Source organism: Pogona vitticeps, chromosome 4 (genome assembly GCF_051106095.1).
Source record: "Pogona vitticeps strain Pit_001003342236 chromosome 4, PviZW2.1, whole genome shotgun sequence".
Taxonomy (NCBI): domain Eukaryota; kingdom Metazoa; phylum Chordata; class Lepidosauria; order Squamata; family Agamidae; genus Pogona; species Pogona vitticeps.
Window position 1 is genome coordinate 240,771,140 of NC_135786.1, and position 21,791 is coordinate 240,792,930.

General features: G+C 63.5%; 1 protein-coding gene across 1 annotated transcript in view; it reads left to right on the forward strand.

The window, feature by feature from the left end:
* SCRIB (scribble planar cell polarity protein) overlaps positions 1 to 21,791 on the forward strand; it is a 53,487-nt gene that overhangs the window by 25,960 nt on the left and 5,736 nt on the right. The window contains 30 exon segments of the mRNA XM_078392106.1: positions 101 to 466; positions 1,843 to 1,905; positions 3,662 to 3,751; positions 3,984 to 4,031; positions 4,033 to 4,070; positions 4,614 to 4,824; positions 4,826 to 4,936; positions 5,227 to 5,307; positions 6,228 to 6,494; positions 6,896 to 7,006; positions 7,237 to 7,413; positions 8,407 to 8,523; positions 9,266 to 9,454; positions 9,656 to 9,775; positions 9,932 to 9,988; positions 10,727 to 10,786; positions 10,918 to 11,019; positions 12,730 to 13,008; positions 14,224 to 14,283; positions 14,438 to 14,488; positions 14,983 to 15,024; positions 15,239 to 15,367; positions 15,595 to 15,702; positions 15,819 to 15,866; positions 15,985 to 16,147; positions 18,005 to 18,203; positions 18,756 to 18,845; positions 18,953 to 19,141; positions 20,866 to 21,005; positions 21,184 to 21,224. Coding sequence (XP_078248232.1) covers positions 101 to 466; positions 1,843 to 1,905; positions 3,662 to 3,751; positions 3,984 to 4,031; positions 4,033 to 4,070; positions 4,614 to 4,824; positions 4,826 to 4,936; positions 5,227 to 5,307; positions 6,228 to 6,494; positions 6,896 to 7,006; positions 7,237 to 7,413; positions 8,407 to 8,523; positions 9,266 to 9,454; positions 9,656 to 9,775; positions 9,932 to 9,988; positions 10,727 to 10,786; positions 10,918 to 11,019; positions 12,730 to 13,008; positions 14,224 to 14,283; positions 14,438 to 14,488; positions 14,983 to 15,024; positions 15,239 to 15,367; positions 15,595 to 15,702; positions 15,819 to 15,866; positions 15,985 to 16,147; positions 18,005 to 18,203; positions 18,756 to 18,845; positions 18,953 to 19,141; positions 20,866 to 21,005; positions 21,184 to 21,224 — 3,747 coding nt within the window.

Genomic DNA, 21,791 nt, shown 5'->3' on the forward strand with positions numbered 1-21,791 from the left:
CAGGATGAGGCTCTCGTAAGGGCTACCGAACTGGCTGGCTCAGCTAGACGCAGCATCTCAGGAGTCCTGTCTTTCGGGTGGGGGCGTATTCCCTTTGCAGCCCACAGTGCATTTTGCCGAAGACACCCTGGTCCGCAGTGAGGAAGAAGAAGAGAGGGAGGACGGAGAAGAGTACCTGTTTCCAGTGGGAAAGCAACGGCTGATCCGCAAGGACACTCCTCATTACAAGAAGCACTTCCGGATCGCTCAGCTGCCCCGCCCCGAAGCGGTGGTGGCCCTCTTGCAGGGCTTCAGTGCGAACGGGGGTCCTAAGGAGCCGGAGGAGGAGGAAGAAGAGGCCGTGGCTGTGGCTGAGGAAGAGGAGGAGGAGGAGGAGGAGACTGAGCAGCCAGCCTGGAACGAAGAGGAGGAGGAAGAAGAAGAGGAGGCCAAGCCCGGGGGGGCCACTGCTCCGCCTTCTGTCAAGGTAGAGGGTTAGGGTTAAGCGTGGGGTGGGGTGGCCAAGGAAAGGGGAGTCTGCCTCTCCCCTGAGTTGAGGCCACCGAACGACCAGGCCCTCCTTCTTCTTCCCCTGGAATTGCTGCTCTGGCAGCGGCTATAGCTGCTTCCCTCCTGGTTTTTCCTGGGAGTCCTCCTCCCCGGTGGCTGCTTCCATTCTTGGTTTGTCTTCTTGGGCTGACCTGCGGGGCTGCTTTCTCACATCAGATGCTGACCTCTCTTTTGGCTGGCCATGCAGGTGTCCTTAGTGGGCTGGGAGACAGGCAGAGGGAGAGGGAGAAGAGAGGGGAGGGGAGGGGAGGCCTCCCATGTGCCCTTCTGCTGGGTCTGCCCTGCCCATCGCTCCCTCCCTTTCATCATCTGTTCGCTCACTCGCTCCTTCCTTCCTTCTGTCCATCACCAGCCCCTTCCTTCCTTCCTTCCTTCTCTTTTCCTGCTTTCCTTATTTCCGCCTCTCTCTCTCTCTCTCTTCCCGGCCTTTCTTCCTCCCTCTTTGTTAGTGGCAAAGGCCCATGAGTTCAAACATCACGTGGAGGAGCACCTGCTCTGTTGTTCTTCATGGGGCCTGCCAAGAGTATGTGTCTCTCGGCCGCCGCCACCCCCGCCTGCCCATGGACTTCCTTTGGCGTGGCTCTCCCACCGGTGCCCCCCTGCAGGCTCTCTCCTGTGGGCACTCTGCCTTGGAATCCGATCCGGGGGGGGGGAGCCCGTGGCGATGGGGAGGATGGCAAGGAGCCTTTTCCAGCCTTAGAGCAGGCTTGCCAGCACGCAGCAGCAGGACCCGCCTACCCACCCCGCTTCCCCCTGCAATAGAGGTTGCCTCCTAGAAGGGGCTGCTTTGCCTTTTCAGGGACTGTGGGTGCTGTGTCTTGTGCCTGATGGAGGGCGGTCAGTCAGGGCATGAGCTGGGCCCCTCCTGGGCATTGTGCTGGCCTGCAGTCCCCAGAGGAGTCCCCCAGGAGTGCAAGAGGGCCTTTTGACCACCTCCTCCCACCCCCACCCCCCAGCAACACGACCTTTCTTGATAGGAAAGGGCCAATTCTGTCTGCGGTTTGAGGTGGAGTGGCTGCCCTTCCGGGCTAGAGGGAGGGCAGAGTGGAGGACTTTTATCGACTCTTGCCCCACCCTGGTTAGGCTCCTCCGTCTTTCCCCTCCACTGCTGCCCGGGCCCCCCACCCCCTTTCTCTCTCTCTCTCTCTCTCTCTCTCTCTCTCTGGTGCAGGGCTCCCTGGTGCTGGGGGGGGGCTTGCTTGCCCTCCCTCCCTCCCTCCCCTCTGCCTATCTTGGTGGCGGCCCGCTCTTCCCCACTAATCTGCATGCCTCTGCTGCTTCCTGTCCTAACAGGGGGTGTCGTTTGATCAAGCCAATAATCTGCTGATTGAGCCCGCTCGCATTGAGGAGGAAGAGGTCTGTACCACTCAGCTAGTGCCCCCTCCCTCCCCAATCCCTTCCCCCCCCCCCTCGCCCCAGTCCCTCTTCCTTCCTTGGGTAGAGGCTTCTCTCCTCTTCTGGTGGTGCCTGAGTCGGGAGCGGCTGCTGTTGCTGGGCATGGGTGGCATGGGGAGGCCCGGCCCAGGCGGGCAGGCCAGGGGTCAGGAAGGAGTGTGAGGATCGGGGAGCGCTCGGCCTCTCTTGGCGTCCAGGACCGGCCAGAGACCTTGTGATTGGGGGGCAGAGGAGGCCTCGGCAGCTGAGCAGTTTCAGGGTTAGGGCCAGCTCTTCCACATGGCCGGTGCCCGGCCTCCTAATCATTCTCCAGAGCACCATGGAGTACCTCCCCCCCCAGACACACACACACACACCTCTTTTTCTGCCAGGGCACACTTTGGCCATTGTCCAGATCGGCTGCTGGATGTGGGTGGATAGAGGCCATGTTTCCTCCCACAAGGACCCTGAGCAGAAGCCGCCGCCTCCCTCTCCCCCCCCCGGCCTCCGTCCTGCTGCCTGCCCACCTGCCTCCCCCCCCCCCCAGCCTGCTTTCCCCCAAGAAGGGAGGCTCAGCTTCCTGCGGGGATTGGCTCCTCAAGGTCCAGCTTCCGGGGGGGGGGGGGATTTCCAGCTGGGGAGTTTATTTGTTTATTTATTTGATTTATATGCCGCCCACACTACCCAAAGGTCTCTGGGCGGCTGAAAACATTTAAAATACAATAAAAAGTCAAAACAATTAAAATGCAATTAAAATATATACTCTAAAAATTGCCATCGGACCCACAGCTGATATTATTCCAATTAAAAGCCTTCTGGAATAGGAAGGTTTTGACCTGGCGCCGAAATGTCATCAGCATCGGCGCCAGACGAAGAATCTCAGTCAGGAGGGCATTTCATAGTCTGGGGGCAGCTGCCGAGAAGGCCCTTTGCCTACAAGGCGTCCCTCTTACCTTCTTAAGGGACGGCTCTTTCAAAAGGGCCCCCTTAACTACCAGGTAGGTTCATATGGAAGGAGGCGGTCTTTCAGGGTTGCGGGGAGGGTCCCCGGTCCTTACGGCAAAAGTGCCCTCTGCACCCCAGATCCCTCTCTGAGGGACCCCCAGACCTCCCAGCCCATGCAGCGGCTGCTGGGAGGGGAGAGGCCCATCCCCCGTCCCGACCGGGGCTCCCCGACTGGCCGTTGGGGTGGAGGCAAGGGGTGGCCTTCTGGCCAGCTGGCCACCCCACCCCCTCTTGCCTACAGGGCTAGGGTCATCTGCTTGTTCTGATCTCTCCAGCCGCCGCAGGGACTCCCCTGGCCTGGGGGGGTGTGTGTGTGAAGGGGCTGCCGTACCCCTCCCGCCAGCCTCAGCCAGCGGTCAGGGGTGAGGGATGACGGGAGGGAGGGAGGGAGGGAGGGAGGGGTCCACTGAGTGAGGGCAGCCGCTGAGTGTGGGCAGGGCTCTCGGGCGGGTCGGTGGCAGGAGACGGTTCCTTGTCCTCCCCTTTGGCCAGCCGTGCAGGGGTAGGTGAGCGCTGGCCAGCCTCGTGAGGGGCAGGATGTGGAAGAAAGAAGAGTTTTCCCTGTGGAGGGTGCAGGGGGAGCAGGGGCGGGGGGGCACAGGAGTTGGGACCCCAAACCTTGAGACCCCGTTGGGCTGGGGGGGCTCTGCCGACGGCCTGGCGCCTCCCCCCCCGTGGCCTTTTGGCCTCTCCCCCTCAACGGCCCGCCTTCCTTCCCCCCCTCTCTTTCCAGCTGACCCTGACCATCCTGCGGCAGACGGGGGGCCTGGGCATTAGCATCGCGGGAGGCAAGGGCTCCACGCCCTACAAGGGGGACGATGAGGTAACGCTGGCCTGGGCTTTCTCCCCTTGGACTCTCTGGGGGTGGGTGGGTGGGTGGGGGAGATCCTGGCTCCCATGGGGGGGAGGGGGGAGACAGCAGGGGTCCTGGCTGTCCTGGGGCTGCCCCGGCTGAGGGGAGGCTGGGTCACCCACTGGGTGGTGTGGGGCAGAGGGGCTCCGGAGGACAGGCGGGGGGGGGGTTCTGAGCGCCTGGCTCTTCCCGCTCCCTCCAGGGCATCTTCATCTCCCGCGTCTCCGAGGAGGGCCCTGCGGCGCGTGCGGGGGGTGCGAGTGGGGGACAAGCTCCTGGAGGTGAGTCTGCCTCATCATCACCACCACCACCACCACCACCATCATCATTAGCAGCAATAGCAGCTGTCACAAAAGATCTTTGTGGGCTCCTCTAGTGGCTCTGTGCCCCTCCCCGTCTCATCCCCACCAGGGGGGGTCTGTGGGGTCCCACCAGGTAGCTGCTGGGGGGGGGGTGGGGGTTGGTGGGGTGGAGAAGGGGCTTCGGCAGGCAGGGCAGAGGGTCTTCCAAGAACCCCACACACACACCGATCGCCATGGCTCCCCTTCCTTGCTGGTCAGGGTTAAGAGCAGCAGAAGAGACCAGCTCCCCCCCCCCCCAAGCGCTTCTTCTTTCCTGGCCTTGCCCTGCCATGTTGGGGCTGCCATGGCTCGCGGCCGGCTGGGGGGTGGGGGTTCGGGTGGGCAGCTCATCTGGATTTTCCTCTTTCTGCCTTCCTCCGGGGAGAATGGGGGGTGGGTGGGGGGTGCAAGTTGCTCATGCAGGTGGGGGGGGCAGGGTTGCCTCCTGGCCAGGGTGGAGTAGGCTTTTTGCACCCTCTCTTCCCGCGCAGGTGAACGGGGGTGTCCCTCAACTCGGCCGAGCACCACGTGGCAGTGGAGGCCCTGCGCGGCTCGGGCAGCAGCGTCTCCATGACGGTGCTGCGGGAACGGATGGTGGAGCCGGAGAATGCCATCACGGTGACGCCGCTGCGGCCAGAGGACGACTACAGCCCCCGGGAGCGGCGGGGGGGCCTGCAGCTCCCCGAGAGGCCGGAGGGGGGGCCTGGGCGCACCGGCCGAGAGGCTCTCCGCCTGCCTCATGCGCAACGAGCGCGGGCTGGGCTTCAGCATCGCGGGGGGCAAGGGCTCAACCCCCTACCGGCCAGGGGACACGGTGAGGAGGGCAGCTGGGGGGGGCAGTTGGGAGGGGACGCCCGCCTCCCCCCCCCCTTTGGAAGGGCTGGCCTGCTGCAGTTCCAGTGGGCGGGCAGGCTGGGCAGGCCTCCAGGGTCACCCGATCCCTGTCCTGGGAGAACCTATTTCTGGCTTTGGGCTGGGCGGGGTCCCCCGTGGGGGCCAGAACGAGGGGGGGGGCTCGGGGAGGGGACAGGAGGCCAGCCTGGGCCCAGAGCAGGGCTTGACGCGCGTGTGCGGGAGAGGGCCTGACTTGCCTCCCCTCCTCAGGGGATCTTCATCTCGCGGATTGCCGAGGGGGGTGCCGCCCATCGTGACGGGACCCTTCGTGTGGGGGACCGGGTGATCTTGGTGAGTTGTGGGGCGGGGCGGGGGGGGTTTCACCATGGTCCTCCCCGGCGGCGGCTGCCTGCTGGAGCCAAAGGGACCCCCCCAAAGCCCCAAGGCGCGAGGGTAGGTGCTCCGTGGCCCCAGTGTGAGCACGCTCCCTTCCTCTGTGGGGCGGGAGGGTATTCGAGCAGCGGGGGGGGGGCAGGGACTTTGCTCTCCCCCCTTTCCTTCCTTTCTTGCCTTTGCGCTCCTGCTGGTGGACAGTCCAGTGGCCGGGGGGGGGATGGGGACGGGAAGGACGTGTCTCTGTCCGTGGCGCCAGGGGAGTTCTTTCGCCCACCAGCCTCGGTGAGCGTGTGGGCCTTGAAGGGCGGTAAGCCCAGAGACAGCCTCGTCAGTGCTGGCTTCTGTCTGCCTATCTCTTGCGGCCTTTCTCCCTCTCCCTCAGCCTTTCTCCCTCTCTTTCTCACCAGGGGTCTGTGGGGGGGGGGGGCGCGGGAATATAAACTCCCACCCTGGAATTTGCTGCCGCCTTCAGCAGAGGAAGAGAGAGGCGAGAGCTTGGTTTCTTTGGTGTGTGTGTGTGTGTGTGTGTGTGTGACGGAGGCCCCACAAAGCAGCTAGTCCTCTGTGAGCCCTTCTGCTCTTCCTCCTGGAGAAGGAGGCTCTGCTGTCTGCTCCCTTATCCTCCTCTGTCTTCTCTGCTTGTAGTGGCTTTCAGGGGGTGGGCAATGGCACCCCCTTGCATCCCGTCCTCCCCGCTTGCATCCCATTTCAACTCCCTGAGAGGGCCAAGCCACGCTGTTCCCCCCCCCCCCCATTCTCCTCTCCTCCTTGGCTGGGGTGGGGTCCGTTGGTCCGTCGGTGGGTCGGGGGTGTTTCTGTGCTGACATGTGCTCCTCCTCCTCCGCCTTGGTGACGCCACTTTGGGGCCATTTTAGATCAATGGGGTAGACATGACAGAAGCCAGGCATGATCAGGCTGTTGCCCTGCTTACCACCGCCTCCCCCACCATCACGTTGCTGGTAGAGAGGGAGAACACTCCCCTGCCCAGCGAAGGAGACCCGCCTGCAGGGCTGAGAGGGCAGCGGGTGCCCTCCCCTCCGCCACCGCTGCCCAGCCTGGGGGAGAGCCCGCCTGAGGAGACGCCCCTGCTGACCCCCAGGAGCCACCCACCTCAGGCTCTGGAGAGCCAGTTCCCGGTGGAGGTAGGTGCCGCGTGGCGTTGGAAGGGGGGGTGGTGAGTGGCTGGCCCGCTAGGGTCTTGTGGGAGCCGCTGGCGGGAGGAGGGGCACCCTCTTGGGGTCCTCTGTCCCCTGCCCCCAGCCTGTCCCAAAGTCTTCTCCCCCCCCTCCAAAAAAGGGGTCTCTGCCCTGGTCCATTGCCCTGTGTTGCCCCTCTTTGGGACTGGGCTCGGCCTGAGAGGCCCGGCCGGTCATTGGGCACCATCCTCCCTGGCTGGTGTCAGGGCCCCTTTGCTCCCAGCTCTGCCCCCTCTGCGTCTGGAAGGGTCCCATCCTCTTCTCTGCCTCCCCAGCGGCTCCTCGAGGAGGCTGCCCCTTCCTCCTCTGGACGCTGCCGTATCATTCCTTGCTCTTCCTCGCCACAGGAGGTCTGCCTGGTCAAAGCCGGAGGCCCTCTTGGGCTCAGCATCGTGGGAGGCAGCGACCACTCCAGCCACCCCTTTGGCATCCAGGAGCCAGGGGTCTTCATTTCCAAGGTGGTAGCTCCTGAGTGTGTGTGTGTGTCTGTGGGGGGGGGCCTGCGTCCTGCCCTCCAGGCCCCTTCGTGTCGGTGCGCGTGACGCAGTTTGGGTGGAGCAGGGGCAGGCAGGGCGTGGAGCATCCCGGACCGGTCCCGAGGGGGGGGGGGGAGCTCTGGGCCCCCAGAAGAGGGGGAGCAGGGGGGGCGGGCGAGGAGAGCCCTGTGTGAGTGGGGGTGTCGTTGCAGGTCATTCCACGGGGCTTGGCCTCTCGGAGTGGGCTGCGCGTAGGGGACAGGATCCTGGAGGTGAACGGCATTGACCTGCGCCACGCCACACACCAGGAGGCTGTCAGTGCCCTGCTGTCGAACACACAGGAGCTGCGGATGATGGTCAGGCGAGACCCTCCCCCACCTGGCATGGAGGTAGGCCGGCAGGGGAGGGGAGGGACACCGACCTACCTGTGGCTGGGGAGGCGGCTGACCACTGGGGCAGAGGGGCCCCCCCACCCACCTTCTGTCGGGCCTCCCCCAGTCTCTGGGAGGAGGGGGTTTGGGGTGGGGGCGGGGGCTCCTAGCCCTGTTCCCCCTCCCGGATCCTTTTTTTCCAGAGATCCAGCTGCGGCTGTGAATGTCAACAGAGTGCCCGGGGGCTGGCTGGATCCTGCAGAGTCCCCTCCTCTTGAGCCCAGGGGTTTCTTCCACAGTGGCTGGCTGGCTGGCCGGCTCCTTGTGCCTCCTGCGCCAGCCTTGCAGGAGCACAAGAGGCCCCCCCTCTCCCCTCCCCTCCCCCTCCCTCTCCCCCTCCCTCTCCTCCCAGCAGCTGCTGCCTCCAGCCCTGGCAGACTGTCATTCCTTCTCCTCCTCCGCAGCCGCCCCCCCCCGTGTCCAGTGCGGGGGCTGGGGGTGGGATGAGACGAGAGGCCTGCTCCCCTTCTTCGGAGTCCCTGGGCTTCCCACGGCCTTGCTCCTCCGGCGCGTCCGGCCCCTTCTTCTCTCAGCTGGTCCCCCAAGGGCACCCCTCTCTTGCCTGACTCAAACTTGGCCCCAGCCCCAGGCAGCTTGGGCGCCCTTCTGCCCTCCGTCCCGCTGCTTTGCTTGCCTCCTGCAACCTTTCGGTCAAGAGGGGCTCGCTGGGGAGCTTTGCCTTGGGCCCCCTCCCCCAGGCAGCTCGTCTCCCGGCCCGGAGGGAGTGCCTGTGCCCAGAGCACCTTAGGATGATGGAGGGGGCGAGCCGTGCTGGGTCCCGGCCGTGGCCTCCTCCCAAGAGCCCAGGGCTGCTGAGCTGCCTCCGCTGCACCCGTTTTGGCTTTGCTTTTGGTTTCAGGGGCCAGAGCGTGAAGGGCCACGATGAGCCTGCCCTTCTTAGCCCTTCTGGCCTGGCGGTCTCAACCTGCCTGGTTTCCTTCCGGCCCGCAGGAGATCACTATTGAAAAGAAGCCAGGGGAGAAGTTGGGCATCAGCATCCGAGGGGGCGCCAAGGGCCATGCGGGGAACCCCTTCGACCCGACGGACGAGGGCATCTTCATCTCTAAGGTACCCTGTGGCACAGGTCCCCTGCCTGGCCTGCCCCTCGCAAGCAGTGCAGGCAGCGCCAAACCCAAGGAGGGGGGAGGGGGGTCCTCTTCCCCCAGGGCCAAGCACCCTCCCCCTTCCTTCAGCCATGGGGCTCCTAGGTTTTCCGGGTTGTGCAGGAGGGAACGGGCTTCTGGCCGCATGTAATCCCCCCCCCCTTTAGCTGCCCTGCCCAAGAGGGAGACGGCATCTTGTTGTTCCCTGCTCTCCGATCGGAGCGATTGTCATTGCCCTTCAGCCTGAGCTCCCTCCCTTATTTATTATTATTTTTTTATTTTATTTATACCCTGCCTATCTGGTCTTGCGACCCCTGTGTCCTAGCTGCACTTTGGACGCAGCCTTTCCTGAGAGAAGGCAGAGCTTTCCTGTCTGTTTGCCGAAGGGCTCCTCACCCTCAGCCCGCACCCTCGCAGGAGGCTCCTGGGTGATCAACCGGGGCGGAGGGGGGGGGGATTTATTAAGGCATGCCAAGTTGGCCAGGCAGCAGCTGAGCGGTGGGGGGCAGTTGCCTCTCCCAAAAGAGACATTTTGAAAGGAAGAATGGGCGCAGCAAAGCAAAGAAGGGCAGAAACGTAGGAACGTCTGTAAAAAAAAATCCCTCACCCAAACTTTAGGCAAGGTGTGTGTGTGTGTGCGTGCGCATGCACATAGGGAGCAACCCTTAGGCACTGCTGCAGGTCTCCCCTTCCGTGCCCCCTTTTAGGTCAGCTCCACGGGGGCCGCTGCCCGGGACGGCCGGCTGAAAGTGGGCATGCGCATCTTGGAAGTGAACCACCAGAGCCTGCTGGGCATGACTCACACGGAGGCGGTCCAGATCCTGCGTAGTGTGGGTGATGCGCTGCTGGTGCTGGTCTGTGAGGGGTTTGACCCCAAGGCTGTGGCCGCCATGGAGGTGGGTGCCAGGGGCTGAAACCCCTGTTTGGGTCTGCTCTGATGGGCAGGGAGGGTGGCCATTGTCTATGTACCCTCCCCTCCCTCCCTCCCTCCCTCCCTCCCTTTGGGTTTTTGTACTGCTGGACAAGGACAGAAGCATGGCTTGTGTGTGTCTCTCTCTCCACCACCCCCACCCACCCCCCTGGCCTCCAACCCCAAGATGTCTCCAGGGATCATTGCCAACCCCTTTGCAGCCGGTTTGGGGCGTAAGAACAGCTTGGAGAGCGTCTCTTCCATCGACCGGGACCTCAGCCCAGAGGAGCTGGAGATCCTTCAGAAGGTGAGGGAGTGGGGAGGCCCTCCTGGCCCCACCGCCAGCCCCGTCTCCCCACCTACGGCTCCCGAGGGCCCTGCCCCCTCTCCCCGCCCTCCCCATACCAGAAAGGAAGGAGAGGGGGCTCTGAACGTCTCCTTTGTGTCCGTCCCCCCCAACCAGGAGATGGAGATGGTGAGGGAGACGACCCAGTGGGAGAGGGAAGAGATGGAGAAAGTGGTGAGAGCCTCCCTCTTGGGCGGTGCCGCCTGCCTGCCTGCCTGCCTGCCTGCCTGCCAGGGTGGGTGGGCGGGGGCTCCGAGCCCCCCACCCCCACCCGCCCCAGCGCCGACTGCTTGCCCGGCTTGGCTCTCCTTCCACTGCAGCACCTTTTGCTTGCCTGGCTTTGGAGAGTGGCCAAGGGCCAGGAGGGGCTGGAAGATGGGGGGGAAGTGGGGGGAGCGGGGGGGCACCTTCATGCTGGCTCCCCCTTCTCCTGACTTCCAGGACCTTGTGCTGCTCCCTGCTTGGGTCCCTTCTGCTCCAGCCCCTGCACCGCCTTGGCCTTGGCTGGGGCCCATTGGCTGCTCACCTGCCCTCCCCCCCCCGTGTCTGTGTGTGTCCATGCGTGCGTGCGCACACACACATTCCACCACATCCAGATTGCTCCAGGCGCTGTGGCCACTGCCTCTGGGAGGGAGGAGGGGCCCCTCTTCAGACAATGAATGAGGTGGAGAGAAGAATGGCAGGGCTCTCTGGCACACCCCGCCATCCTGGGCAACGGTCCAGCCCAGCCACGCCCCTTCTCTCCGGGACCCGCTTGGTCCTCCCCCAGCCTCCTCCCTCCTGAGCCACCTCCTCTTACGCCTCTTGCTTGGGTTGGCCTCCTCCTCCCCTTGATGTGGCCGATTCAGCTGCTGATGTCTCTTCCTGCCCCCCCCCCTCTCTTTGCTTGCACGGCCTGCCCCTGGGAAGAAGGAGCGGATGCGCAGGGAGCGCGAATCGGGAGCCACGCCGCGCCTCCCTGAAGAGGGAGAGGTGAGCCCTGACCCCTGAGCGGAGGAGCAGCCCCCCCCCCGATGGCAGAGGTGGAAGGGGCTGCTCGAGGCCTGCCCCTGCCTGGGGGGGGGGGCTGCGCTCATCCCTCTTCTTCTGCCGCCTCTGTTTAGGACCCCAGCCTGGAGCCCCTGCAGCTGGATTACCGCACCCTGGCCGCCTTGCCCCACAGCGGCCTCCACAGACCCACCAGGGACAGGGAGAGCGCCAGCGGCGTAAGTGTTGAGCGGATCCAGGGGTTTGGGCAGGGAGGGGGCGCCAGGGGAAGGAAGGCCCCCAACCCTCCAGCGGCCCCTCCCAGCGGCGGTGGCTGCTTCTGCTCGGCCCGGGCGGTGCTTTGGGAGGAGAGGCCCCTTTGGTGGAGGAGCATCGGGGAGCCAGCTCAGCACCCTTTGCCCCCCCCCACCTGCCTGTTGTGGCTGTGCAGGTGGTGGGGTGTCCTTTGGAGCCGGGAGGGGGCACTTTTGAGACCCAGTGGGAGGCGGGATGGGAAGGACGTTGCCCTGCCTGTGGGTCACGTCCCCTCCTCCCCCCCCGCCCTGCAGCTCAAAGCGACTTGGGGCGCCTGCCGGGCCCTGTACAGGAGCCTCCAGACTGGGAGCCACTCGTGGCTTCTCGGTTGGGGACCGAGGAATGGCCTTCCTGGGGGATGGCCTGAGGAGCACCTAAGGGGGCAAGGGGGGGGGATTCTGGGGGGGGGAAAGGAGGGTGGTCCACAGGGGCAGGGAAGGCAGTGGCAGGCCTCCCCACGCCCAGGCCAAGCCCTTCTGGAAACCTGAGCTGGCCTCTGCTGGCCGCTGAGCATTCCTGAGCCGTCCCCGTCATGCCACCGGCCTGGAGCAGGCCTATTTTGGGCTCAGTGGGTGGGGTGGGGCTGTGCCGGCACGCAGCCGGGTGGGGCGGGAGCTTCCTTTTGTCCCGGGCTGGAGGGAGCCCAGCCCTCTCTCTTTCTCTCTCTTGTTCTTCTCCTGACTGGGGGCTAGGAGAGCTCCAGGCTTCCTGCCTTGGCACAGGTAGGGCCGGGGGGGGGGGGTCAGGGGAGACGCTGTTCTCTTAGGCTGGAAGGCTGGTGGGGGTGGGCTGGAGCGCTCCGTCCTGCTGTCCCTGCCAGGGGTCTGTTCTCTGGGGAGCCCTTTTCCCAGAGGCTGCTAGAGATTGGAGGGAGTCCCTGGCTTTGTGTATGTGTGTTCCTGCGCATGGGTGCGCCGCAGCCATCAAAGAGTGGAACTGTCTGGATCTGCAGACCCCCTTTTGGTGGCGTGCGCGAGGGGGGAGCAGGAGCAGAACGAGGTGGCTTTCCCTCCATTGTGAACAAATGGCTCTTCTGTAGTTGGGGGGGGGATTCCCCTGCAGTTGTAGAGCTGCCTGCCTGGGCCCCCCCAAGGGTCTGGGGCCAGGCTTTCCCAGTTGATTGTGGTGTTTGTGGGGAGCAGGAGGGACCCCTCTGCTTGGATAGACAGAGGGTGATCCCAGAAACCGAGTGGTCTTGCTTTCTGTATGTGTGTGTGCATCTCCCTCCGTTCAGTTCAGAGAGACCTGTGTCTTCACTCGACTGGCAGTCTGTAGTTTGGGGAACCCATTCCACAGCCCCCCTGGACCCCAACAAAGGCCTCCCCCCCCCAGTTTCCCATTCCAAGCATAGTCAGCAGGGTCGGGTTGTGGCCGGGCCCGTCACCCTCTGTCCTGCTGCTCTGTGGGAGGCGGGGAGGGATCCGAGCCCTGCCACCGGGCCCTGACGAATCTGGCTCCCTCCTTCCCTCCCTCACACAGGGCGGGAGGCCCTCCTGCTGGCAAGGCTTCAGGGCCCACATGTTTGGGGGGGGTGCGTGGGGGGGTGGCGGCAGGCTAGAGGGTCAGGTGCCCTTCCCCTCTGGCGAGCCATCTTCTCACCCGCCACCCCACCCTGTGTCTCTCCTCCTCCTCAGCCTCCCTCTTGCGAAGTGGACGCGGGCTCAAGGGGGCCGCTGCAGACCCCCATCGGCCAGGCCCACGCTTCGGACACAGGCCAGGCGAGCGCCATGGCGGGGAGGGCAGCCTTTCTCCAGCCAGCGAAGGAGGAGCCGAGCTTGGTGGACTCCCAGCCCATCATCCCTTTCAATGCCAACCCTTTTGTGGTGGCCAATCGGCAGGGAGGGGCAGGCCTGGGGGGTCCTCCCGTCGGCTATGGCAAAGGGGGAGTTCTGAAGACCAGTCTCTATGCCAAGGCAAGCAGCTCCCGATGGCCGGCCGGCCGGCCGTGTGTGCGCCTGTCTTTGCTGTGTGCTGCTGGATAGGCGGGCAGGGGGGCCGGGCTCCCTCCCCTAATGGAGCCTTGGGCTAGACTCTCTTGAGTGGGGGGAGGGGGAACTCTCTCTCTCTCTCTCTCTCTCTCTCTCTCTCTCTCTCTCGCACACGGCTCCCCCTAGCCCCCCTCCCTCCCCACTGTTTTGCTGGGTTGGGTCTCAGCTGAGCACCAGGCGCAGAGGGCTGTGCTCCAAATGGGACACCCCAGAGAGAAGGCAGAGCCATCCAGAACAGCCCCTCCACTCTCAAGGGGCTGCGGCTGCAGCTGGCAGGAACTCCCTCGCCCGCCCACCCGCCTAAGCAGAGAGTGCTACTGTGCCACCCTGCCTGCCTGCCTGCCTGCCTGCCTGCCTGCCTGCCTGCTGTCTAACCCTCTGATCTGTGGCCTTGTTATCTCTGTCCCTTTTTCTAAGGGTTTCACCTTAATCCAAGTTGTGCATTTCCACAGTTTCATTAACTTTCCATTTAAAGCACCTTTGTGTGGCTCCTCAGCTCAGAACTGTTTACAGAACAGCATTGGTCGTAACTGGATTTAAGCTGGAAGCCGTGGGAAGAAAAGCGGTGCCATGCAAGAGCTGCCTTCCCCCCCCCCCCAATGCCCAGGGCGCATGCTCAGTGCCCGGGGCCCGACCACTCCCCCCCAGCCCCAAGGGGGAGAGACCAGGCCGAGCCAAGGGGTCTTCCCCTCCTTCCAAGGGCGACCGCGTGGTCTTGGCCACTGGAGACCGGCGGCTGGGCTGAGAGCACCGCCCGCTCCGCACGGCTTTCATTGCATGTCGGCATCCACAGAGATGGTGTGTCGGGCTTTCCGTGCATGGACAGGGAGACGGGAGCGTGGAGGCACACCCAGTACGTTTGCCGTGGAGTTGCTGTCTGTGCGTTCCTGCGTGCGTGTGTCATCCTCCGATTTTAGGTCCAGGGGATCTCTTGCACGGAAGGATCCTGACAGACAAGGCTTGCAGGAGGCTGCCAGAGTAGGGGTTGTGGGCATACCCTGGGGAGCAGAGGGCTGGGCTTCTGGTGGCGTGCCCACCTCCAGGCGGGCAGAGGGGCTGCGGGCGGGCAGAGCTGCCCTCTTCTGCCCTGGCTGGGGTGGGGTGAGGCTCTTCCTCATTGGCCTCCCTTCTGTCTTCCAGGCCCTGGCAGATGGGCAGGGGGAGCTGGCAGCCCAGCGAAGTTCTCCAGGCAGCCAACAGGTAGGGGGACTTGGGCGGCAGGGGGGAGGCTGGTGGGGAGGGGGCTTGGTCCGTGTCTTTCTTGCCTGATGGTCAGTCAGCCTCTCTGGTTCTCTTTGGTTCTTTCCCCCTCTCTCTCTCCCCCCCCCTTTTCGGCTCTGCTCTTCTTCTCCAGTCCCTTGGGCCCCCCCGGCCTGTTCATCTGGTGGGCAGAGAGACCCGCTTTGTAAGTGCCGCCATGGTGTGCTGGCCCTGCTCTTGCTGTCTCCCCCCACCCCACCCCCAGGCTTCTTTGCCTTGCTGGGGAAGGCCGGGGGGGGGGAGGCAAGCTGTGAGGCCTGTGCTCTTGGGGGGGCACTTTCTCCGCACCTTGCAAGGCTGATGTTGCGCTCCCCAGCCCCCTTGCTGCTGCTGCTGTTCCTGGTGAGGTCTTTCCAAGTGCTTCTGCCAGGCGTCCTGTCTGCCCGTGGTTGGGGTGGGGGGAACGGTTCGGCGCTGTTGGACTCCACCGTCACCCCCAGCCATGGGGGGGGTGGAGGAGGTGATCAGGGTGTAGTGCTGCTGGAGTCGAGGGGATCAGAGGGCTCAAAGGGGGCCAGCGGAGCTCGTGGCTTTGCCGTCTGGGACCCATGGCTGTGGGGAGAGGGCTCAGGAGAGGAGCTGGGGGGGGCCCCAAAGCCTTCTGAGGCTTGCATGGTGACTCCCGTCTCCTGCTTGCAGGCTTCCGTCCGCTTCACTCCTACTCAGCAGGAGAGCAAGTCCGTAAGTAGGCCCTTTGGCTCCCCCCCCCCCCTCGGAGTGGCTGGGCTGACGTTCACTCTTGTGGCCTCTGTTCCCATCCATCAAGTCTTCCTCCAGGGAAAATTTAGGGGGGGGGGAGGTTGTTCTTGCTCTTTGGCTCATGCACACCCGCACACGTGTATGCACGGCCGTCCGCCTGCCTGCCTGCCCACCAGCCATCTTTTTGCACATACAGACCAAGCCAGGGACCATCCAGCCCGTTTCCCGCCCCCGTCCAGTCCCTCCCCAGGCACCTTCCTCGGAAGGCCGGAACAGCCCCAATCCGTTCCAACAGCCCGAGATGCGTTCCAGTGCCGACGGCACGGTAAGTCCCAGTGGACCCTCTGTGGCCGGTGGGTGGGAGGTAAGGAGGGAAGGGTGATCACGGCCTCTGGGCAGAGGGCTCTCCAGGGAGGTGGCCCTCGCTCGCCTCCAAGGGCACGGTGCTTCCGTGGCACCCGGGCAGCCTTCGGGCAGGCCCACCACCCCACCCCTGATGGCTTGTGCCCTTGTGGGCTGACAGGGGGCTGACTTCTTCCCGCCCCCCTGCAGCCTCCGTCTCCCAGGCCTCCATCGCCCGACGAAATCCTCGTGAACGCCAAGCAAGCCTACAAGGCTTTTGCAGCGGTCCCTGTTCCGCACCTGCTCCTTGAGCCCGAGGTGAGTGAGGCGGGAGGGAGTTTTTGGGTGCCGGGGGGGGCTGGCTAAGGGGTGGGAGGACAGCCGTTTCAGCAGTCATCGTGCTTGCCTCCCCCTCCCCTCCCCTCCCCCCCCAGGAGCTGCAGAGCCAGAAAAGTGCAGAGATGCCTCCAGCCCCCTTTGAGGTAAATTTGGGATGGGGGGGGCCATGGACAAAGGGGCCTGTCTCCAAAGGCAGTGGGCTGGTGCAGCGGGGGGGGGGGGGACACGCTCACGGAGCCGGCCTTGTCCCATCTGCCACAGGTGCCCTCCCCGAGAGGTCTCCACAGCCCGGAGCAGAGGTCCTTCCGTGAGCGGCAGAAGTACTTTGAGGTGGAATTGAAGCAGCCGGCGCCGGCCGAGAAGCCCCCCAAGCGGGTCTCCTTGGTGGGGGAAGATGATCTGAAGAAAATGAAGGAGGAGGAAGGTATGCGGGCAGGAGGCCCCTGCACCTCCTCGGGGAGGTGGGCTGTGATGCTGCAGTTCTGGCCCCAGCGGGCGGCGGCTTCCCTTGGGCGGGAGGGAGGGAGGGGAGGAGGAGGAGGAGATGATGGAGGAGGCCCATGGGGCGGTGCCCCTTCTCTCTCCCTCTCCCCCTGTGCACTTCCTCTCCCACCCCCAGCCCCAGTCCCAGGGACCACCGAGGTGCCCCTTGCCATGGGCTTTTCCACCCAGAGCCCAGCAGGCGCCCTTCTTCTTCGTCCTCTTTTCCAAATGGAATCCTTGACTGGGTGGAGGCCGTTTGAGGAGCTTCTCTCTCTCTCTCTCTCTCTTTCGGGCTTGCATTTTTCTCTCCCCAAGCAGGTGGCGTCTCAGCTCTCTTCTCACTAGGCCCCCACCAACCTTGTGCCTGCCCTGCCGGGGTGGGGGGTACAACCAGCCACCGCCTTCAGAAAGAGAGGCCCCCGCAGTGGTCCCCAAAAACCACAGAGTCCTCTGATACCTGAAAGCCTTGCTGGTTTACGAGCGAGAGCCGAGTTTTATCCAGGGTATAGCGAGGGAATGTGTGTGTGTGTGTGTTGTCTGAATGGACAGACCCTTTTCCATAGATGACATGATGGGGGTGGGAATGGAGGCAGCAGGTGGAGAGGGAAGTTCACGCCCAGGACTGACAGGAACAATCACATCCCAAATGCTGGCTTTTCGCAAACCATCCAAGCAGACGGGAAGCTATTGTTTATCCAGATGCAAATCTTTCGCACTATACGAAAGATTTCTCCTGACATTTCTTTAATGCCTCCTCACTTTCTGCCATCAGAGTGGTATTGTCTGCATATCTGAGGTTGTTGATATTTCTTCCGGCAATCTTAATTCCATGTCTGGGATTCATCCAGTCCCGCCTTTCGCATGAATACTTCTCTTAATGTATCTGAAAATAGTATTTGCCATTTTTGCAGCCACATTTATTGATTGATTTGATATTTGATTTGTACCCTGCCCATCTGGTTTGTAAGATCGCACTGTAGGCTCGTATTCAGCTTGTGATCTGCAATGAATCCGTTGATTGCAGGATGGCTAGCTGGCAGGTTGGCCAAGCTGAAAGGAGGAGGAGAGAACTGGATGGGGGAAGGAGAGGCTCACACTGGTTAGGATGATTGCATGGTCAAAGGCTGAGCGCACCCGCAGCGGAGCCCCGTTTCCTGTGGGGCCCAAGAGGAGGATGCATCTGGTCGGCCCCTGGGCGCACCATGTTTTCCCCGGGGAAGGAGAGAGGGCTGCCCTCGGTGGTCTCGCGTGTCGTTGCAAAGGACTGTGCTGTGGTGAAGGAGGCCACCTGTGGAGACCAGAGAACCAAAGAACGGTGGAACCGGAAAGTCTCACGTGCTGAGAGGTCACCTCAGCGGAGTGGGAACTCTCTCCGATGAAGCCTCCCTGGCGGGCGGCTGCCCGGCCGTGGTTGGGAAACCTGGGAAGGAAGAGGGCCCCCCCCCCCACCTTCCAAAGCAGGCAGCCCAGCCGCCGCTTGAACGGCTCTTCCCGTCAAGGCCCGGCACGTTTTTCTTCAGGGCCTGATTGGGGGAAGCAGCCGCTGGGTCGTGGGCCCTCACCCCTCCTTGAAGGAGGCTCTCCCTTCTGGCTCCTTCCCTTGATCCCTTTTAGATCGCACGCCACCCTGCTCTCCCTTCTGCCCAGCCGTGCGGGCGCCTCCTTAGGATGGGCAGGGCAGAGTTTTCTTGAGGGGGAAGGCCGGGGGCGGAATCCAGGGTGGGTGTGGGTGGGGGGTTTTTTTGTGTGTGCAGAAGTGGCCCCTTCCAGTTTCGCCATGTTCTTCTGTGCCCGGCAGCCCGCAAACTGCAGCAGAAGCGAGTCCAGCTGCTGGAGGAAGAGGAGGAGGAGGAGGAGGAGACTGAGAGAGAAGAGGGGGGGTCTGACGTGCAGAAGGCCCCCCTGGGCACCAGCATCCCTTCCAGAGTCTTCATTGAGGGAGTGGAGTACAAAGTCAGGAGGGCAGAAGGTGGCAGTCTGTTGTCTCCATCCACCTGGTGAGCTCCTCAGACCCCCCCTCCCTTGGCCAGACTGGACCAGGCGAAGGGACCCCTGCCGCCGCCCCCCCCCCGGCAGCCCGCTGTGACCGAAAGCCCTGTGGGGTCATGCCAGCACCCCTCCTGCCCCTCCCCTGGCAGGTTGGTGTGGGGCTTGCAGACCAGGGCCTGCTCTGGCCCTTGCTTAGAAGGGGTGTGCGTGGATTCTTCTGATGTCAGCTGCTTCTGAAGGTCGAAGGGGAAGGTCTGCTGCAGGCTTTGGAGGGACTTCTTATGGGGTGGGGGTGGACCCATACAGGGTGTCTGGTGTCCTGCCTAGCCCCTTCTGGCCCCAGGAGACCCTTGGGCGGCTCATCCTGCCTCAGCTTCCTCAGCCATTGGGAAGAAGGAGCCCACACCTCTTCCCCACGTGACACAAGAGTTGGTTGGGACCCTCGGAGGGAGGCCCGGAAGACACCCCTACTCTGATCCTTGGGACATGATTTCATGGTCCCCCCCCCCCAAAAAAAAGGACCTTTGGGCCTCACCTGCGCCCTCTCTGTGACCTGCCAGGTTCCCAGAGGCCGATGAATACAACGGCTTGCAGGAGAATTGCCTCGAGGAGGGTGTGCGGTCAGAGCAGCGCCCCACTTCTGCGGCCAGGTAAGAGCTGGACGGAGCGGGACCCTCTCCTGGGGCCAGGGTGCTGTGACGCCTGTCCCCGTCCTCTGTCCCTCCCTCTGAATGAATGTCCTCCCTCCTCCTGCCAGCCTGAGTCCTGCGTACCCCCGAGCGGGAGAGTCAGGGGCACCGGTGAGGACGGCCAAGGCTGAGCGGCGACACCAGGAGCGCCTGCGCATGCAGAGCCCGGAGCTCCTCAGTGCCCAGGAGAAGGAGCTTTCCCCGGCCGAGCGGCGGGCTCTGGAGGCGGAGAAGCGGGCCATGTGGCGAGCAGCCCGGTAAGAGGGGGAGGCGGGCAGCCTTCTGGGGGGGGTCAGGAAGGGGCAGAGATGATGGGGTTGGGCAGGGCGGGAGGTCTGTGGCTAGTTCCCGAGAACCCCAGGTTGGGGGGGCGGTCTTGAGGGTTGCCACTCCCCACCTCCGGACTTGCTGTCCCTGGTGGGCCAACTCCTCTGGTCATTCCATTGATCCAAATGGGCCTACTCTTGTCACTCTACACTAAAAAGTAAGTTACAGCTAGAGCAGGCCCATGTGAATCAGTGACACTTGTGGAGAAAATTGACTAAATCCCCATTGTTTCAGTGGGTTTACTCTAGTGCAATTCGCTATGATAAGTGACAGGATTTTGTCTGGCACATTCATGAGGCTGACTCCATCCAGAAATCAACAGCATAGAAAGCCTTTCAGAGGTCCGAAAGAATCTCCCCAAGTTTTACTCACAACTTCTCCGTCTGCTGCTTCTTCCACGTCGTCCGTGAGGCGACACAGGCAGTTCCCACTCCAAAGGCAGGCTTGAAGTTCTTTCGGAAGAGCTATGAGCACTCACTCACCCACCACCCACCCCAGGAAAGGCCATATGGTGCTGTTGTGCCACCGGACACACAGTTCCTTTGCCCACAGGTAGAAGAGTAGAAACGGGTGTGTCTGTGTGGGGGGATTTAATCCCTTTCAAAGTCACAGAATCTGGTTGAGGTGGAAGAGGGACCCTCAGAACTGAAGCCCAGGACCCAAAGGACCCTAACTGGAGAGGCCCAGCTAAAGCCCAGCTCTCTCTGTGTTAAAGAACCCGACTGCGGCTGCTGCTCTCTCTCTCTCTCTCTCTCTCACACACACACACACACAACCACACACACACACACACACACACACACACACACACACTCGCCCCCTCCGTGGGGAGTCCCCCGGGGGAGGGGGAGGCGACCACGGCTCTGAGGGGTCAGCCCCTCCACCTGGCCCTTGAGCTGATTTCTCCGGCCGGGGGACAGGAAGAGGGCAAGGGCCCACCACCACCACCACCACCACCACGTGTGCTCCCTGCCTGCCGCGTCCTCGGCTACAGCAGCAGGGAGAGGGTCGTCCCCACCGCAGGCGGACCTGTCCTGTCCCTGAAGGGGCTGACTGGCATCAAAACCGCCATTGCTGGCACATCGTCTTCTCTACTTGTCCCTGTGCTCGGAGGGTTGTGGATGAAGCCTGCCCTGCTCCGCCCCCCCCCCCCCCCGGCCACCCTAAGGAGGGCACCTCTGCCTGGGACAAGTGCCGGTTAGCGTTCTGGAGAAGGGCCAGATGCTGGCTTCCAATTTGATGCTTTCCCCCCCCCTCACATATTGGTGCCTGCCTCCACTCCACCCCCGCCCCCAGTCATTGTGCATGGGATGAAGGGAAAAAGCAGGGAGGGAGGGTTGTGTAGTAGCTTTCAGGGACGGCGCCCTGTCCACTCCCCTGGCAATAGGTAAAAGGTAGGTAGACCGCACTGCACTTCCCCCCCCTCCCCGGATGGTCCCCTTCTCTTGGCTGCCCTAATTCGGTGGGGGGGGGGGCGGGGAGGTTGTGTCTGCTTCTGAGTGCATCAGTCCAGGCCAGTTTTGAAAGTCTGGCCCCCACGGGAAGGGATTGTATGCGTGCGCGCGCGCACCCCCATCCTGGCCAGAGATGGTCACCCTTTGGATGTTGGGCTCCATGAGCTTTTTTTCCTTTTCTGCTTTCCGCTGCTGGGCAGGATGAAGTCCCTGGAGCAGGATGCCCTCCGGGCCCAGATGGTGATTGCCAGGTCCAAAGAAGGGAAGAGGCGTGGCACCCTGGAGCAGCTCTCCGAGTCCCCCTCACCGGCCCCCACTCCGTCGCCAACGCCCCTGGACGGTGGGCATCCCCTGCCCCCCCTTGGCTCTCCCCTGAAATGTGGCCTCTCTTGCCAGCAGGGTGTGTGGGTGTGGGTGTGTGCGTGGCTTCCTGGAAAGGGGGGGGGACTCTGCATTCCTGCAAGAGGCTTCTGCTGAGTCTCCCTCCCTTCTCCCACCCCCCATCCTTTCTTTTTCAGACTACAGCAGCTCCCGCATCACCGCTTCGCCTAGCAGGCTGGTAAGAGTAGGCTCAACATGGGGGGGGGGAGCGTGCTTGTGAGGCTGGACCGCCTGTTCAGGAAATGGGCCTGGGGAAGAGGGAGCTGTTCCCCCACCTCTATTGCCCCGTGGGCTTGTGCTTTTCCTTCCTGCTGTCCCTCTTGCCCTCCCCCCCCCACGCATGCCACGCTCCTGCTTGGCTTTTCATCTTTTTTTTAGTTTTACACCCGGAGGTGGCCGTTCCCTGGCCCACCGTGCTTCCCCCAACAGCATGGCTCTGTGTCCTTCGGGCCCTTTCTCCTCCTGCCACCCTGGCACTCTCCACAGCCCCCTTTCTATCCGCCCAGGGTCCCTGTGGACACGAGCCCACCCGCCGCGCTGCGCCACTCTCCTTTGCTCAGAGCAGGAGAAGCTGCGGTGAAGAGAGGGGCCGGAGGGGTGGGCGGGCGGGCAGGCCGAGAGGACAGCTGCCCCGGGGGTCTGGCGTCCTGTAGCCTCCCGAGAGACTGGTTGGTGGGGCTCTGCAGAAGTCCTCGCCTGCCCCGAGGCAGCTGAGGCCACTGGGTGCCTAAAGAGGAGGCCCCTG